This window comes from Mytilus galloprovincialis, chromosome 14 (assembly GCF_965363235.1).
Source record: "Mytilus galloprovincialis chromosome 14, xbMytGall1.hap1.1, whole genome shotgun sequence".
NCBI classification, from domain to species: Eukaryota; Metazoa; Mollusca; class Bivalvia; order Mytilida; family Mytilidae; genus Mytilus; species Mytilus galloprovincialis.
The window spans coordinates 1,997,173-2,017,706 of record NC_134851.1 but is presented as its reverse complement, the minus strand read 5'-3'; the positions used below and the strand labels follow the sequence as shown (position 1 = coordinate 2,017,706).

The following is a 20,534-nucleotide window of genomic DNA, read 5'->3' as shown; positions in this document are numbered from 1 at the left end:
AAAAAGAGGTTTCTATCAAGAATTTCCTCGAGTATTCAAGTACTTATACATCTTTGCTTTCAAAGCCTTTTGGTTTAAAATTCATAATTAAATTATTCAAGAAAGGACTTCGGATGCACCTACTTTATTAAGTGTTATATTTCAACTGCAAGTCACTGGGAATATGTTTTAATTGTACTTGCTAATTATATATTTATGTACATGTCCTAATTTAAATTTTCATGCCAATTGTCATATAAAGAAAAACATAGCATTGCTGTTAGAGCTGTTATATTCTGTCACACTTATCATTACCCTAGCTAACTATTTAACCATTTATCGTGATTTTGCGGGTAGAAAATGTGTTTGATGCTATATTTTTCTCGGAGCTATTTACAGTAATGATATTTTAATGCGATATTTACGACTTGTACCAGACGATATTTAACGTCGAAGTGATCAGCGGTCCTTAGTGCATTTCAAATAAAAGAAAGAGATAAACGTTGGAGGCTTGTACGACAAGGGTCGTCATCCCTGTATCATGACTTAGCAACTCTTAGTCAAAATACATGCAGGAATAATCGGATATATAGTAGTATACAATATCATAATGAACTCACACGAAGCGTCATATGTACTTTTTATATAGATTAGACCGTTGGTTTTCCCAGTGGCGGATCCAGAAATTTTCATAAGTGGGGGCCAACTGACTGACCTAAGAGGGGGGCTGCTCCAGTCACGCTTCAGTGATTCCCTATATAAGCAACCAATTTTTTCCCCTAAATCCGCCTATGTTTCCCGTTTGAATGGTTTTACATTACTAATGTTTGGGTCCCTTTACAGCTTGTTCGGTGTTGGCCAAGGCTCCGTGTTGAAGGCCGTACCTTGACCTATAATGGTTAACTTTTGTGGATTGTTATTTGGATGGAGTGTCTCATTGGCACTCATACCACATCTTCCTATATCTATTTAATTTCAACCAATATTTGTCACTGGATGTTCAACAACCAACAATTAAAGAAATGAATGAATACATGTTAATAACTTTTCGGTCCTAGGTCAAAATATTTTAAAAAAAAAAAAGAGTTAAATTTTATATATAAAAAAAAATGACTGTTCATGCAGTAGAAAAATAATAGTGGTAACTTATGTAGGAGAACTTCAATAAACAAGTGTTTACATTTTTCAAAGCTTTCATAAGTGTTCTCTATTAAATATTTCAGAAAGCATTTATGGTCAAAAATTTCATGTAGCACTGAGAAGAAGAAAGGAGAAAGATACCAGAGGGACATTCGAACTATTAATCGAAAATAAACAATATAAAAAAGATGTGGTATGATTGCCAATGAGACAACTGTCCACAAGAGACCAAAATGACACAGAAATTAACACCTATATGTCACCGTACGGCCTGCAACAATGAGCAAAGCCCATACCGCATAGTCAGCTATAAAATTATTACTGGCTTTGAACAAGCTAACAGTAACTGTGAGTACTCTCAGATCTGCACGTATTGTCTTTTCGTTGTTAAGATGTACAAGTACACAACCACGTCCATTCTGTGTTTTTCTTAGATGTATTTCTATTTGTATCCGTCTGATGAGTTAAGCCTTTATCAACAGATTGGTTTAGTTTGTTCTTATGTTGTACTGTTACACCACTGTATTAAGTTAGGGGGAGGGTTGGCGGTCCTCTGAACATATTTAACCCCGTCACATTCTGAATATATATGTCATTTGGTCTCTCCCTCTGAATAGTTACATGTATTATTTGTAAAGCAACTCGCCGCTATTATTTGATGAGCGTTGAATCTCTTTTTCTCTCTTTCAAAGATTTATATATATTTCTCTCTCTTTCAATGATTTATATATATACAAATATTCAATTACAGAGGTAATAAACAAATGCAACATTTGTCACACACCAAGATGCCGCGAACATTTGTTTTCTTAATCTGTGACATAAAACAAATCTGACAAAACCAATTCATGATTTATAATAGCATTGTTGACATTTAAAATAAACTTTAAAATATTCAATATGTAATCCCAAACGTTAATTTGTACTTCTATTGTTTCGGATCGATATGTAAATAAAAAAATTAACAATCCATTTCTATTTTTAGATTAATTAATACTATGATGGAATCAATCTAGAATTCGATCAATTTTATAAAAGTACGAAATATGATTAATAAAACATCTGCTCTCTATATGATAATATGCAGCCATATATTAAATTGGAAATAGATGCAAATTTAGTCATAATTTCAATAAATATTGTCTACTACGAATACCAATGAACCCCGGATCTGCAGTAAAAACAGTTAAATTTGATCATTATTATCATAGGTGAATATCACTTTGCGGTCCCTGATATATGACTTTATTTCTTTTAAACTCAATTCGTATACATCACGTATATACAATGTATACACATACTGATTTTTTGGTGTATATGGTTTTGTCAGATGGTAAGCAAAAAGCTCGGACAAACCTCGGAACTGCAGTTAAAACAGTTGTTTATATGACTTAATTTCTTTTAAACTCAATTCATGTATATATACATATGTACGTATGATTATTTTTCCCATATGTATAGTTTTGTAATATGGTATGCAAAAAGCACAGACAAGAATGTACAGGAAAAGCAATTTAACATGACGGATTTATAAACAAAGTCCAAATAGAAAATTAACCAACTCTAATGGATTCTAACAAATAAAATGGTGGTACCACAATGGATTAATGATAAACATGGGTACCATTTTTTTTTTTTATTTTCACTCAAAATGTTTTGTGGTAATTATTTTAATAATTACAGCCAGTTAAGAAAGCATCACAATGTGACACATTTATTATTTATTTATATTAGCAGGCCTTCTGTGCACATATAAGTGCTTGTGAGTAATCCTAAAAGAAATAAGGGTTTAAGAGATATCTCGAATCTGTCTATTTACTAATGGTGTATCATAACTTCTTTCCAAAGGAACCTTTTTTTCCTTTTAAAAATATTATATGGTTGATTGAGACGTGAATATTTGACAATCTGACAGCCACCCATAACTACGATATATCGGGAAATACAAGGCAGACACAGATATTCATGAAATACAATCGTCAAATGGCTTATAACTTGCTAAAATTTAAAAGCAATTGACAGTTTGACTTTTGGATGGTTAGGTATATGTTGGCCTCCCTTCTTTTAAGTTTATGTAAAAAAAAATGCATTTCATTGTTTATTTAATTATTTAGGGGAACTGAAAAAAATTGCAACATTCCTGCTGAAGGAAAATTTAGAAAAGTACCGAATAGCTCCTAACATGTCTACGTATTTTTATATCTCTTGTTCAGATGCTTATGTTTGGGCATTCCCGATGAAGGTTAATCTAAAACAAAAAGTTCTTAACCCTTATTTGGGTATACTTTCTAGATTCCGTTTGGTAAAAAAAAAAATCCCAACGCGGCTACGTACTTTTACATTTCTTGATTTTCAATGTTTACATTTGATGTTTTCTTGTGGAGGTTAATCTAAAAAAGTGCTTCTCTAGCTATCCACTTTTTGCTTCCTTTTGGTCAACTTGATTAGCCTCTAACGTAGCAACTTTTTTTTACGTCCCTTGTTTTCAAAGGTTTATTTTGTAGCAGTCCCGATGAAGGTAAATCTAAGAAATCACTTTCTAGGTTTCTTTTGATCGAGTGGCTCCTAGCTTTACGTCTCTATCTTTCAAATGTTTACCTTTTTAGCATTCTCAATGAAGGTAAATCTAGAAAAGCGCTTCGGACACATGGAATTTAAAAAAAAATATAGTTTTAATTAACTTAAGTTTGATCGTTGACGCAGGATTAATGCATTTGAAAATTGACTTTACGTTTTATATTTAAGAAACAGTATGCGACACCCATCATCCCTGTATAATAAGTTTATCAAAGTTAATACAGGGAAACCTGGCTAAACTGAACCTATTCGGGACTTAAGATTTTGTTCGGTTTTGGTCGATGTCCGGTTTTATCAGGTTCCCATTGCATACTATTTTATATGACGGTGCTTAAGAACATTTTTGGTTTATACAGGTTTTCGGTTTATGCAGGATTCGGTTAAGTCAGGTTTTGCTGTACTTGTTTTGGCATTTACTTACAATGAAATTGGATCTAGGATTATTATCTTAAATGATATTTTTCTTTATAAAGAGAGTCACGAGTAATTTATTTCAGCAACAATATAGCACGGCAGGTCATAATTTTTAATCGAATTGTACCGGGGTTTTTGTAGATATATTTAGTATACAATCTTATATACAAAGCATATGGTTTAAAATCTTTCTTTTTTACAATATTACTGCTCATGTGCAGAAGCGCGTGCATGCTTAAAATATTATTTGTCTACATATACTGGTTAACAGCTTTATAGAACATCCACTAGATCTTAGGACTTGTGTATATTCATTGTTGAAGGCCGCGCTGTCATGTAGTTGAATATCTTTATCTTATTTTGTTTCTAGTGGGCTAGTTGCCTCAGTTTCATTGCAATCAGATTACATCTTATTTTTATACTTTTCAGATTCAAATTGAAAAAAAATGTTTATACTTTTAAAACATATTTGTGAATGGTATTTTATATGTTATCCGTAAATAAAATATTCAATAGAAATATTATTTGTTCTACATGAAGCAAATGTCTGTACCAAAATAAAGAATTTATCAGTTGTTATTCTTTCGTTTAATGTGCTTGAGATTTTGATTTGCAATTTGATTAGGGGACTTTCCGTTTTGAATTGTATTAGGAGTTCGTATTTTTTTTTTTTTTAACTTTAATTTATACTAAAGAAAGCAATATTATTCTTAAGAAATAATGTCTCCAAACATCTAAATGCGGTTAAGAAGCTTCGGTTAATTATCTAGTCCGCAAACTTTTAAAATATTTCATCAAACAAAGATAATACTGCAGTGTTTCTATTTCTAAATTTGTGGTAAGTTGCTTTGGTTATATTTATTGTACATGTATAATTTTTAAGTTTCTACACACGCGTACATTTAAGTTTTCTTTTGTTTATCATATTTAATAGGCTAATACCAAATTAGCCTTGCACAAAGGAGGACGCTGCTAGACGGTTTGACTGAATACCAAAATAAACATACGAATATAGCTGCAATTTCTTTGCTAGCGGTTAGTCAATTTTACCGAAAGGATATTATAGAACTAAGAATTGCAGCAAATTTCTAACGACTGCAATTTTTAACCGAATAAATAGAGGATAAAGAAATGTATTTGTTTGAATGTATTAAAAAGGAAAATATGAAAAATACTTCCATTTGTTTCTTGCTTCTGGTCATTTTAAGTTTTGGAAATCAGTTTTTTTTTATATCAAAGTTGATCAATGTGTCACTATGTTATAAATATTTTCAGAAATATCCGTTTAACTATCGAAAATCCACTGTATAATCTATCTATTATATTTTTGCAGACATTGAGACAAATAGAACAGAAATAATTTTTATAAAATAATTTTATGTCTTTGATTTTATGACAGACCCGACCAGTTTAACTATAGAAAACGCACTGTTAAATATATCTATAATTTTGTTTGTAGACATTGAGATAATAAGAACTGAACATATTTTGTTAAATAATTTTATGACATTGATTTTAAGAAAGACCCGACCAAGAAAAAAATGAAATTGTTTTAGAATGACAATAATATATATATAAGTATAGAAAGGCAAAATTACAGGTGAGAGTAAAGAAAATTGACATATCTAATAATGTAGAAAGGTGTAATAAGAAATTAGCATAATAACGTAATTATAGTTACTTACCTACTAATTGGGATCCGACAGGTGCGAATAAAAATGTCAGTGTATGTAGCATCCACAAAATCACATAACACCGATGATTTCTGTAATTAATCGTCAAAATAAGCATAGTCAAAATTACACATCGGAACTTTCCGGCAGTCCACGAGCATTCTACTACGGCCAAAATTACTTTCTTGTAATAAAGTTACAAAAACACACCACGTAAACTATATACTTAAAGATGTAAATTAAGAAGTAAATTATCCCTTTTGGTTCGTAAAAATATCAACTGCTTCCTAATTAAGTTAAACTCCCAGGTAGAGAGGTTTTTTTAACAGTTACGGGATATGTCGCCAGGTTTTAGTCCGTTTCACACCCTGGTAGACATACATGTTCCTAAGATTTCTCGGTGATAACGATCTTAATTCGTTTTAAAACTTTCTCAAATATTTTCTTCAAGATAAACCAGTAATTAAATTCTTTATCTCGTTAACTGATCATACCATTAAAGTATTCCTTAAATAGCCTCAGGAAAAATCCGTGTTAATATCAAGAATATTATCGCAAAAAATTAAAATGTCATTTGTTTCTTGTTTTTATCATCGGGTAATAATCAAAATTGCTTAATTACCCTCAAGAAGTCCTCTGTCGATATGCAGGAGATATTAATTGACACAGATCACTTTCATCAGGACGATCGCGAACATCAGATACCATGTCCTGCCTACTTCCCAACCGCAATCCACTTGGGTTTTATTTTAAGTTCTTCTCAGATCTGATAGTTTTCATAATAAACCTCAAAAAAGATAATTCATAAATATTATTCATGACTTAAGAAAATTATGTCGTCTGCAGTACAAACTTTTATCTTCTTTATCCAATAGTTAAATTTACATTTTTTCACCATAATAGGACATATTTTGATTGGTTACCTTACAACAATTGGGCGTGGTCAATAGGAAAGTTAATAACATTAATATAGTATGCAGTACAAATATTTGCAGACGACCAACATTTCACGTGGATTTATTTAGTTAATGGAGCCATTTTACCGTCAGAACTTTAAATGTATTGCTGTTTATTTCTTTTGCACATCATCATAAAATTTGTCATTTCCTTTTGAAGATTGTTATATTAATAAAAATATTTTACATTTAATTTGAAACATTATAGCTGATCGTGTTTTATGAGAAGTAACTATCCATGAACGAAAGGAGAAAATTCTTAAGTGATCAAAATGGAAATGAATTTCATTGACAAAATTCTACGGTCGACTTCGTAAAGATATTTGACTTTTTGTAACATTGTAAGTACAGGTGTTTCAGTACATTAGTATTTGTAATAAAGACAAAGAAATTCAACATTACAATTTTGTATTTTTTTATAAAATTATTTTGATTGATAAAATTGACTATTTGTGCATTGCAAGATCAGTGACACTCCATTAGGGATAATCCAATGTTTCAGCGATTTGATGTTTTGGTATAACAGAGATCAGCATATTTTGGCCCGGTATACATCTATCCATTTTTAAAGATGTTGTTCGGGTGACTACATGTACAACCTTCTAAAACATACAGTCGGGGTTTTATTACTATATGATGGATGTGTATGGGTTTGTGTGAAGGGGAAGGGGGCATGTTTCAAGGAATAATCAGTTTTTGTAACTCAGTCCAGATTCCGTGTGATGTACACACTAAAAGTATCAAAAAGGCAAGTTTTGAAGCGTACAAATCAAAACAACAATACTACTTTACACGCTTCAGTGGTTTTGGAAAGTTTCTTGTGGTATCGGAAAATCTCCATTCTGGTTGACCACAACTATAAAACAAAACCTCAAGTCTAATGATAATAAATTAAAAAAAATAACATAGTATACAAAAGATAGATTGGTTTGAGTTATGCGTGTCAGTTATAAAACCACATTTATGAAAGTGGAAAAAGAAGTCTATATGAAGTGATTGATTAAATGTGTTGAATTTCACTCTTCTTTGGTAACCGTCTTTTATTTCAACCAATTAATGAATATGACTATATATATAGAGAGATATTGGATTTCTCCAATAAGATAATAAGACAGCAACAAAACGGTACAAATATTTGCTTATGTTCAAAGATAGGCATGCTTCAATCGGAGGAAAAAGCATAAGGGAACTTAACTGTTTTGTTACAACTAAAGGGTCTTAGAGCATCTAGGCCTCGTTGACTTAGTGGCATAGTGAAACATGACTAAACCGAATCATGTATAAACCGAAAACCTGTATAAACCAAACATGTTCTAAGGCACTGTCATATCAAATTATGTGCGTTGTGAACCTGATAAAACCGAACATCGGCCAAAACAGAACAAAATCCTAAGTCCCGAAGAGGTTCGGTTTAAACAGGTTTCACTGTATATGCAGCTCACCAACGGAATCGTTAGCACTGAGGTAATGAGTACGAATCCCGTACTCGACAGGTGCGTTCAACTCCGATCTAAATTGAATACGATTGACATTGTCTGTCGAAGGTTTTTGGTTCTCGTTAGGCAATCCCAGCTCTTGCAGCAATAAAATCTGACAGTCACGATACGGAGACGAGTGCTGAAAAGGGCATCTAACATCCGTCAGTCAATCAATCAACTAATCAACCAATCAAGAAGTGGAAGCAATTCACTACCATGATTCACATAATTCAAAATTTGATAATCATATACATATATTAAAAATTGTGATCTGAGGTCACAACGAGATCTCAGACAATTTATTATCGTAATGTATACGGTATGGGTTTTGCTCATTGTCGAAGGCATATACGGTGACCTATACATTGTAATGTCTATGTAATATAGTCTCTTATGGAGAGTGGCAATCATACCACCTCTTCTTATTTCTAATATAACTGGTCGTAAAGGCATACAGATGTCATTGTGGTATGATTGCCAATAAGACAAATATCTTCCAGGTACCAAATGACGTAGATGTAGGCAATAAGGTTATTATAAGTATATATTTTTGTGATACAATCATGCATATATATATAAATACTGGTTAATAAAATCATAAAGGTAAATTCTGAAAAACTGGTATTATTGCCAATAGGACAACTATCTACCAGACACCAAAATATTATGACGTAGATATAAGCAATTACGTTGTTATATATGTATATATCTTTGTGATAAAATTATGTATAAATACTGGTTAGTAGAATCTTAAAGGTAAATCTTGTTTATGGGCAATACAATACAATATTTTATCTCCCTAATTAAGACTTAATTGAGGATTACGATTACATGACATGACAGATACATCAATTAGTCAATATGATTATACCGTACACCTGATAACATAGACAGAATAAAATACAAATTCTGACCTATATTGATACCATTCTGACCTACATTGATAGTATATATATATTATGAGTTCAAAATATGTATTTTAGATATAAGTTGTGTTTGTAGATTTGGGCAGTTTTTTGGGGTCTTATTATAAGAAGATTGGCTATGATTGCCAATAAGACAACTTGTAAAACATAATCAACCAGATGATGTAGACTTGAATGAAACGGAATTAAATTTTAGCATAGTTAGTAGCCTTCTGTGTGCTCAACCCTCCCCATACCCTGGAGACTGGAGTATAAACACTCACGTATCTCTAGTATGCTTTTGGTCACTTGTGAAGAGTTGTCTTATTGGCAATCTTACCACAATTTTTTTTTTTATATTCGTCTATCAGTGAACTGCTTTGATTCAGGTATCCCCTCTCATAAATGAAAATCATTAAAAATCTTGTCATTTTGTAAAATAGATAGTAAAAATATAGGAGAGAAAGTCTAACCTAAAATAAATATCATTGACAAATATAAAACCGATGAAAAACAGGAGAGAAACACTAACATAAAATAAGTATCGCGGGAAATACAACCAAAGAAACGGGAGAGAAAGACTAATAGTAACATAAAATAATATCATTGTTAAATAAAAACAAGGGAAAAGGGAAAACAATAACATAAAATAAACATCATTGTTAAATAAAAACAAGGGAAAAGGGAAAAAAATAACATAAAATAAACATCATTGTTAAATAAAAACAAGGGAAAAGGGAAAACAATAACATAAAATGAATATCATTGTTAAAAAAAACAAGGGAAAAGGGAAAAGAATAACATAAAATGAATAGCATTGTTAAAAAAAACCAAGGGAAAAGGGAAAACAATAACATAAAATGAATATCGTTATATAAAAACAAGGGAAAAGGGAAAACAATAACATAAAATGAATATCATTGTTAAAAAAACCAAGGGAAAAGGTAAAAGAATAACATAAAATGAACAGCATTGTTAAATAAAAACAAGGTGAAAACATGGGAGTATTACTACCATGTACTACTACAAGGCTAGTATGAAGTTAAATTCATTGGGATATATATAACCAAGGGTAAAACAGTTGGAAAAGGCAAACTCAAAACTCAATGTCGTATATATAAGCATACCATTGTACTATTAAATATTCAGAAATGATATAAACTAACACAAACCACTAAGATATATCTTATCACCACTTTGGATTTTTCCTAACGTTTATGGACGTATATGATGATGACACTTACAATTCTGCCGTCTACAATAGATAAAGTCGCAATAGTTTCGTTATTTTAATGATATAAATTGATTGTTTAATTAAACATAACTTTACAGCATCATAAACAAAACTTTAGTATCTGATTAAAATGTCTGCATGGGTATCGCTTATTATTGTTTAACATTGTGATAGTTAATAATAATCTGTGTTTGAATTAAAACTTGCCTCTGATAGACGTAACTTGGCAATAGTATATTGTTTATTTATTCTATTATTTTCAGGTATTTTGATATCATTTGTAAAATTGACAATGATATGGAATATATTTGATCGAGCGCTACGTGTTAAAAATGCGAGAGTTGCGTACATGTGTTTTAAAAGCGACTGTTACACAAACGCGAGCGAACGCGAGTCATAAATTTCCAACTAAATGAGCGGGCGACTCAGTAGTGTGATGAATCCTATTTTTACGTTAGATAGATACTTAGAGAAATATCGGGGAAATTCTTTTCGCAATTGCATGAGGAATAAATGTATGTGTAGATCCCAAATGTACAAATTCTAATTATTCTTGCTGTTATTTGTTTGATCCCAAAACATAAGGGAAAAAAATACAACTAATAAAACTTTACGCACCACTACTTTAGAAAATAGTTCCATCTAAAAAAACATTAATTAATACGTTGGCCAAGTGTGTGTTTTTCGAAAATTTTGGCATACAAACGAGAGAAACAATTCTCCCACAATAGCTCTATCTTTTTAGATTCATACACGTATTTTTATAGATGATATAGCTCTGGGACATTTATACTAACAGTTTAGTATAATAGTTTTAAAACAGCGCACCCATTTTTGTTTTTAATAAATTTCCTTTTTGGGGAAGATGTCGGATCATTTTTAATCCCCTCATGAAAAAATTATTGCCATTCGTCTAGAACATGTTGAGATATTACCTATCAAATAAAATTCTCATTTGGGGGACACCATTTTTCTTTAAACATTAACAATTTTGAAAGTTTTATAACCGGCAACAAATACGATTTGATTGAAATCACTTGATATAAACTGTTTTTGTTGAATTTAAACACGATAATATTTCAAATTTGGTGGTCCCTGTTGTAATAACTTATCGAAGTGTAAAAACTTTCTTCATTTTTCGCCTCTCCGGTTACTAAAGTATAGATTAGATAGTAGAGATAATAGGGTATTATACATATAATACAACAAACCACCATATAAAATATTAATAATATTTTGGCTGTTTGTATTTACCTTTTTTACGACAATTTTTTATACTCTCTGCGGGACAGCGGACCAGGTTTTATACTGTTTTGATTAGCATAAGCCGCCTTTATGATACTTCATGTATGAAATTTTCATCTTTTATAACCGAATTAAGATGAGATTACAAATTTTGCAGTTTCAAAAAGTTAAAAGGCATCAAAAATGACGGCATACGTCAGGACATTGTGATTGAGGATGCCTGGCGCGACAACGTTGTACCACAGTCTATTTGGCTAGAAATTAATGAAAGAACAAACTGTTTGACAAAATAAATCCAAAAATTATTGTCCTTAAATCACATTATCCTGTCTTGGTTATCTAACTCGCTTTTTGTTCATAAATGAAGATTGGAAAAATAAGGTTTAAATTAAACGTTGAACTTGGTGACTGATCGAAATCTGATTTAAGAAACTTTTCTCTTAATCATTGCGGTCCATTGGTAATTTTAGTAAATTGCTATGCATACACAAGTGAAATCTAAAGATTTTGAGTAATTTTACATTTTAAAATTAAATGTATCATTTTTATTTTAAAAAAAAGCATCCACGAAAATTTACCCGGAATGAAGCAATTTAGAGTCCAGTATAATAAAAAGCTGATCGAGGCGTGTTTCTCTGCTTCCGTACATCCTGAGTATAAAAAAGGAGATGTGGTACGACTTCCGAACATCCTGAGTATAAAAAAAGAGATGTGATACGATTGCCAATGAGACAACTAGCCACCAAAGTTCACATAGATTATATGAAATAATGTAAGTATTTACAGGCAACTATATGGCCTTCAAAAATGAGAAAAACAATATCGTATTATCGACTATAAAACTCTGAGTATTTTTAATTTTCATCCTTCATTAACAAAGCAGAGAAATCTAAATAGTATAGCTGCACTATTTCTACCTTTTCTAAAGAGTTCTCATATTATGTTGTAATAAATGTTGTTCACAGAAGCTTTAGATATAAGAAGATGTGGTATGAGTGCCAATGAGACAGCCCTTCATCCAAGCCACAATATATAAAAGTAATACATGTTTTATGCAAACAATAACATGTACGATTGTTTAATCCTCTCTCCTCGTTGACCGCCGGATCTTTTTAATAAAAGGAGTAGTTGAACATATCGATTTAACTTCAAAATTAGAAGAAGGTAATGTTTATTGACTGAGTCGTTTTTTTTTTCATCCAAAGCGCAACATTTTTTTCTTTGACGCTATCAATCAAATTTAGTTATTTATTCAAAATTTGACACTATAAGGTATGAGGAAAATCTAAATCAGAAATATTTGTTTTCGTTAAATTGGGGGTCAGAAAAATTGATTATATTTAAGGCGAATAAAACATACCCCCCTTTTTTCTAAATTTAAATCGTCGTTCAACAATAACAATAAAAACGCAGGAAGACATTCTTCATTACGGTCAGGGTAAAGTCAACATGAGAAAATGCTATAATTTGAGGCCATGGCTCGTCAGCCTATATAACATGGTCATTATCGTATTAAGGAAAGTGATCTTTATCTTAATCTCATCTAACCACTTGTTCAAAAATAATGGCGTCAGTTTATTTAAAAATTTTACAACTGATTTTAAACGTGTTAAATGACCACCACCGAACTTGATATAGTGTTGATTGACCAATAATCAGTTAGCGTATAGCCCGAGACGAGTTATTTCGTAGTGTATACCCCTTCAGACAAAAAAAAAGCAAATCGAAAACATTTTTTTTACAGCGTAGTATATAAGTTTGGACAAATAATGTCAAAATGAAAGAAAATGTATCGGCTCTTACTCAAAATATGGATAAATATCTGCTAAGGGGGTCTGTAATTCCTTTTGACAGGTTTAGACATACTAATATTTGACCTTTTCAAACTGGACCAAATAATCACTACTTATAACCTTAAAATTCATGCCTGAATTCTTGTCTCGTGGTATGTCATCTCCCTAATCACTATTTTATGAATGAATTATAAAGAAGCTGTCTGAAGAAATAAAATGCAATGTAAACTTTCCACACAAAGGGCTCCCCCCCCCAAAAAAAAACCCTCCGACAGTACATGTATATGTTGTTTCGTACCCGGCATTATTTTTTAAAAATTTATTTATTAACCAATAAATGGCAGAGTTGTGTCTCCAACAAAAAATGTATAGACGATACCGGCGTTTTGCATTTGCGCCGATCTGCATTTCATTTGCGCCGAGTTTTTCTTTCATTTGCGCCGATTATTTTTTTCATTTGCGCCGATTTTTTTACAGGTAAATTACAGGTGAATAGATATAAGAAGATGTGGTATGAGTGCAAATGAGAGAACTCTCCATCCAAGTCATGTAATTTTTATTTTATCATTTTAGACCTCTTCAATTAGCCATTTGTATAAATGTAATGAATTGTCAATCAAAATATAGATATAGGAAGATGTGGTGTGAGTGCTAATGAGACAACTCTCCATCCAAATAACAATTAATAAAAGTAAACCATTATAGGTCAATGTACGACCTTCAACATGGAGCCTTGGCTCACACCGAACAACAAGCTATAAAGGGTCCCAAAATAACTAGTGTAAAACCATTCAAACGGGAAACCTGTTGTCCCCTGCTCACTACGGGGAGATGGAAGAAGGCCTAGAAGATACACCTCCAGACTTTTTCCTTGACAGTACCCGTAGTTCTTTAACCTCTGTCTTTCGGACATCTGCCACATGTTTATGCTCGATCAGTGTTTTGACACTAGAATCCGTGGTGACTATGGTTTTACACGATTTATGGTACATTTGTAAGATATGTTGTTATGTTTCAGGACACTAACCTTCCGATATGTACGGCCCTCGATGACTAAAGAATTGACTCCTCGGCTCGTTTCAGTGTGTAATATGTCCATCATGTTACATCGAAGTTCCAGAACAATATGAATCAAAAGTAATTTAAACATAAATGAACAACAATTATAACCAGATTTTATCAATGGTATAGTACAGTATATGTACAAGTATTAATGAAATCGGCGCAAATGAAAGAATGAAAATTTTCAAAATCGGCGCAAATGTCATACGCCCGGCGATACATGTACGTGTATAACAAGAATAAAGCCTCAAGAGACAAACAATATATAGAACGATGAACGATCACTGACTTTATCCGAACTTAAAAATCAATATGAAAATAAGAAGATGTGGTATAATGATTTGTCAATTTGACAACTCACCACCTAGGATGAGATGATTCAGAAGATAACAAATAGAATAGGACACCGTACACATTTTATTTTCAAATTTCAAGTTTAGAAGAAATACGGAAAATTTCAGTCAATCTGAATATATTTACAACCCTAAATCCTTAGCATGGCACCAACATTTGAGTATGTTCCATGATCAAAAGCATGGGTACTGTACGATATTTTCGAAGTTTCGAAGAAAGAAAGCGAGTCCTTTATATTGCACCTACATTTGTTACAATTTACGGAATTCGGTGCACTTTTCTATCAAACAGATTTTGTGTTTAACTTTATGTTTCTACATCTATAAAGAGTGCAGAATATGCAGCTGTCTCGTTTAAATGAGGCAATTTTCGTCTTAAAGGTAAAATTTTAATCCAATTAGTAAAGAATGTTCGAATTTATAGTTCAAACGTTGAAATTCTTTACTTTTTAAATGAAGTCACCTGTTGCATGGTGAATTTAATATGATTTGTACAGCTTAATATGGTAAAGGTTCTCTTTCTTGTCTCTGTCACCGAGGGTCTGGATTTAGGGTCCTTAATTATGTATTCTTTCAATGAATGGATAATTTTTCTATATTCTTTATATTTTAGCACTGAATCAATCTCGTATTTTTTATTTTTGTTAGTTCGTGTTTTTCTTTTCTTTATGCCAATTGTTCTCTCTTCTGTATTCCCCATCCAGACCCTCTTGTGACCTTCTTTCTCTGTCACTACTATTCCCCATCCACACCCTCTTGTGACCTTCTTTCTCTGTCACTACTTCATTTCGTATTCTCTAAAATATATTTAGACCATTTTTCTATATTCTTTATATTTTAGCACCTCGTCATTCTTTATTCTTGATTTTCTTCAATTTTTCTCTTTTTTTTTTTATATTTTTGGTCGATTATTCTCTATGCTGTATTCCCCATCTACACACTCGTGTGACTTTCTTTCTTTTGCTGACATTTTAATCTTCCACGGATCCAAAACCTCTCATACGGGGGGGGGGAGGTCCTCTCCAGTCGAGCTTCAGTGATACCCTATTTAATGAACCAAATGTTTACTACAAAAGCGGGCCCGCGCCCGAGCCCCACAAGGGCCTCCTTGATCCGCCAATGAAATATCTCATTGAACAGTATAATTTTATGTTCTTTATTTTAGGAATTTACCAAATTTTGGGAGAATCAACTGCTATAGTATCCTGTTTCGAAATCCTATTTATCTGTGACTCTGTCAGATCATGTAGCTGCAACCAGTATAGCTAGAGGTTTGTGGCAATGAAACAATTTAAAATTTCAGTGCACAAATAAAATTTAGAATGGAAATGGGGAATGTGTCAAAGCGACAACATCCCGACCATAGAGCAGACAACAGCCGAAGGCCACCAATGGGTCTTCAATGTAGCTTGAAACTCCCGCACCCGGAGGCGTTCTTCAGCTGGCGTCCTCCAGCATGCTTAAAATGCATAATGTATTATGAAATATTAAACACTTTAAAAATCGTGCGTCCAGAGCATTTTTTCCCCCTGTAATTGAGTTATACGCTGGAAAGTTTTCAGCCCTATAAATGTATGACCAAACACCAGGACTTAACAGAATAAAAATTTAAGGTCAACTTTGCATGATGTCATTTGAAAACTTAGTTTCATATGTAATCAAGTATATCGTCTGATGGCCAAGGATATCATGGATCGGTGTTCTGAAAGCAGGGATTGATAACAAAAAGTTCAGTTTTATACAAGTGAGAGGTTTAGCTAGCTTTAAAACCAGGTTCAATCCGCCATTTTCTACATAAGAAAGGGTCTGTACCAAGTTAGGAATATAACAGTTGTCATCCATTCAATTTAGTTTGATGTTTGTGAGCTTTTGGTTTCGCCATTTGATTATAGACTTTCCGTTTTTAATCTTCCTCGTAGTTCAGTATTTTTGTGATTTTACCTTTTATCATCTTGGACACCTGATTTCGGTATTTACCTGTTAGTATTGTCCCTTTACTAGATCAGTAATAATGTATTGCTGTGTCAAAACCCATAGTGTCAACCATCTATCTTCACATAAATTGATCTAAAATATAACCTACAAAATAAATGGTTAATCAATAATTCTCTAAAATTCCAATTAAATAAATAAAATATAGAAAATTTCAAGTAGTTTTAAAAATGAGTTTCTGACCTACAGATTGTGGGCATAATTTGAATTTATTCCAGTTGTAGACGAAACTGTCAGTAAGACATGTTATACTGACACAGATCTGATCGCCCTTTTTACATGTCAGATTAAACATGCTTATGAAATATATAATATATTGAAACGCACTCTAAATATGTACAAAATGCATGAAATCTAGGGCTACAGGTGATTTGCCATATTTAAAAACATTCAAACCGAGTAAAATATACATTAACGGTGATTACTATTGAACTTTTTACCATAAATGCCACGAAAATCTTGTTAAACAAATGTTGACACGTTAATTTACTAAGTAACAATACTAATCGGTTCGTTGTATCTTGTCGACATCTTGTTTTTTGCCGGGAGAATGGGTAATTATACGAATCATTAGCGACATGATTAAAAGCTAGATTTCAACGTGTTAGTATCAATAGTCTTGTATTTTTGTCATTTTGATTATAGGTAATTATCTGAGAGTGTTGTTTTATTTACGGGATATAATTGTAATGTTCTGCTTGTTTTGGGCGATATATGTTTTAACCCGCCTTTAGACAAGCATAGTCGCTTTGATCATAGAACCCAATTAGGACATTTTTATGATAAAAGAAGACTAACATACATTTTTGAAATATTGTTTGGGATTTTCGTATGATATACGAGATTGTACGAGATTGTACCGGGTGTACAATGCACAAATACTATGTCCTCAGAGACTTAATCTAGAAGTACCATTGTCCCACAAAACTTATGACAAATTTCTTTCTAAGGACGGAATTTGAAGTTGAAACAGAAAAGAAAAGAATGCCATTCACCTGAAAATGCAATTTATTTTTGCTCTCCTGTGGGTTGACAGTAAATACAGTAAAATTATTATTTTTGATAAATCAGCAACTTTGAAAAAGTTAATTTAATTCAAAATCTATAAAATTCAATTTTAAGCTCCCCGTCTTTTTGTTAACGTGGTTTCTATATCTATATTTATTTAAGGGAGTTGTTTGTTACTTTGTTTATAATTAAAAAAAATTAAAAAGTTGCATTTTTAAGGGGGGCGTAGGATCGGTACCGTCCTGTTTGATCGCGAAATGTTTTCAAAAATTACGTTTGAAACCTTATGTACATGTACTTTTTTAGTACGAACTCGTCCAAATTTTTATTTTTATGTTAAATAATCTTGAATAATGACCCCTTTCAAATATCCTATTATCGCCCTTGCTATATATAACGTATGCTGATCTTTCATGAGATTTACGGAGGCTAAGTGGCCTACATGTAAGTAGTCTAACTACTGTATCACTATAGCCTGTCAAACTGAGGATATAAGTTTGAATCCGTAGAAGGTGCCCTGGACTCTGACTTTAGTTGACAAGGAGTGTTAGGTTTCCTACCGAAGATTGATATGTTTCTCCGAGCACTCCGATAAAAACTGACTGCTACGAAAAAGGCATATCAGTGCTGAAAATGGCGTTAAACATAATCCAATCAATTATTTCCGGTATTTCAAAAATTGATGTGTTGTGCGAATACGCATTTTATAATTTTAAAAAATGCAAAAAGAAATAAGTTCATTAATTAAGTTGTGATTTTGCTTGTATAGTTTAACCTTTAATTCTTTAAATTTAAAGTTTAACATTTTAGTCAATCGTACTTATCAATGATCCAGATATAATTGATACAGATTTTTTTATTCAGATATCGAAATATCACGATATGGTTTCGCACCCCCGCTAACAAACCCCATAGTCATACTATAACTTATAATGCCTTTAATTATAATTAATTATCTCACTTCACAATTTATACTATTTCAGATGACATGAACGTTATTGTATGACAAGTGCTAAATTGAGATTAAAATGAAATGTCATTTATTGACAGGACCGATACAGCTATTATCTCTCTTTGGGGTAAATTTTAAAATTACTTGTTTATATCGATGAATCAATTATTTCAGTTTAGAATTCAACACGAATTTTTACTACAGGGATTTGCCTTTAGGGCGATTTGTTTGGTTTTTTTTTTCAATTTAAGCCACAAACCAGTGGCAACACATCTACTCTGCTATTAAAATCCACATAGGTAAGGGGACGGGTTGGGCACCCGCTAAACATGTTTAACCTCGCCACGTTCTGTATGTGCCACTGTTAAGCCATGCGGAACCGACTATTCGTTTCAACTTATTTTGTTCATTCTTTGTACATGTATAAATCAAGCCATTAATTTTCTTTTTTACAATTGTATTCGTCATTTCTGTGTCTTTCTGATAGCTGACTTAGCGATATGGGTGTGGCGCAGTGAAGATCGCTCGATGACTTGTAGTTGTTACTTCTCCGTCAATTGGTCTATGGGAGAATTTTGTTCCATTGGAAATCATTACCACATCTTATTATGTTTACATTTAATATGACCAGAGTAGGCTAAACAAATCATCGGGTTTCCGTGCCAGTATAGGTTTCGTAAAATGTAGGTCAATCGACTCAAGACTACATGTAAGTGAAGCGAATCATCTTAATTGGCTCGTGCGCTGTGCTCGGTTATTCGCAATAAAAGTACCAGTTATCTTCAGACATTCATTATGTTCTTATGAATTATAGTTCTATATTTTTGAATGAAAAATAACTGTAAATTTGAATTAGCACCATATACACCGACTTTCATACGAAAAGCAGGTCAGTAGTGCATACGATCATAAACGGTACCAATTATGTTGAATTTAGCGTGATCAAATTACTTATTAATTTTATTCACTAAATGATAGCCGATTTTTATCTTATCCTAAATTAATGTCATAATTTTCTTTTTGTGTTGCAAGAAAATTACGTAGATTATATGTCCCATCGTTATTTTACCCGTAAATCTGGTAGTAAGATACATCCTTCCTAATTAAATCTGTCAGGTTTTGAATGTTTGGTTAGAAAGTGAGAAGAGCTGAGATCAAAATCTTCTCTCACCCACCAATGCGTTATTGTTGCACATGCAAATAAATACCCCGCACATTACACTATACCGATCACAGACAGCAAATACGATTTTTTTCTACTGATAATAGAGGCCCTTCATGGGGGTGTTCAAGTAATCACATACTCAATAGTCACAAATGTTTTGCTTATTAAATCACATAATCATTAAAAAAAAAATGAACAATATGATCAAATAATAAAAAATAGTTATAGATTATCAAATAATAAAATAATCATAAAATATTTGGTCCGGTAATCACATGATCACTATAAAAACGGCCAAGTAATCACATGATCAAAAACCCCATAAAGAGGCTCATAATATACAGATCTAAGATCTCTGGTTCAGTCAATGTTTATCTTTATCATATATCATTAAAACTACTCGGCAACCCGCTAAATTTTAAATTAACAAAAGCATGTTAAAATTTATTTGTAAATATATCATTATCATGGTATTGACAATAACGTTAAAGTCAGATAAAGCACAAAGGCCTACTTTTTGTCGGCGGGATTAATCTAGGTAGGGTTATTTACTGTATAAACATCCAACGAGAACTGTATCTATTTACAAGATAAGAGATTTGGAAATG

The 20,534-nt window shown here is 32.1% G+C and overlaps 1 protein-coding gene across 2 annotated transcripts in view; it reads right to left on the bottom strand.

Annotated features, from left to right (window-relative positions):
• The window catches only part of LOC143059639 (BMP-binding endothelial regulator protein-like), a 51,644-nt gene extending 45,021 nt beyond the window's left edge, over positions 1–6,623 (bottom strand). Inside the window, exons 1-2 of one of the 2 annotated variants that reach the window (XM_076233160.1) lie at positions 6,406–6,623; positions 5,796–5,875 (exon numbers count right to left, since the gene is read on the bottom strand). In XM_076233160.1, the coding sequence (XP_076089275.1) occupies positions 5,796–5,847 (52 nt within the window). In that variant the 5' untranslated portion in view covers positions 5,848–5,875; positions 6,406–6,623. Of the gene's footprint in view, positions 1–5,795 lie in introns of both variants that reach the window. The other variant, XM_076233159.1, reaches the window with a different exon arrangement.
• Positions 6,624–20,534: the final 13,911 nt, after the last annotated feature.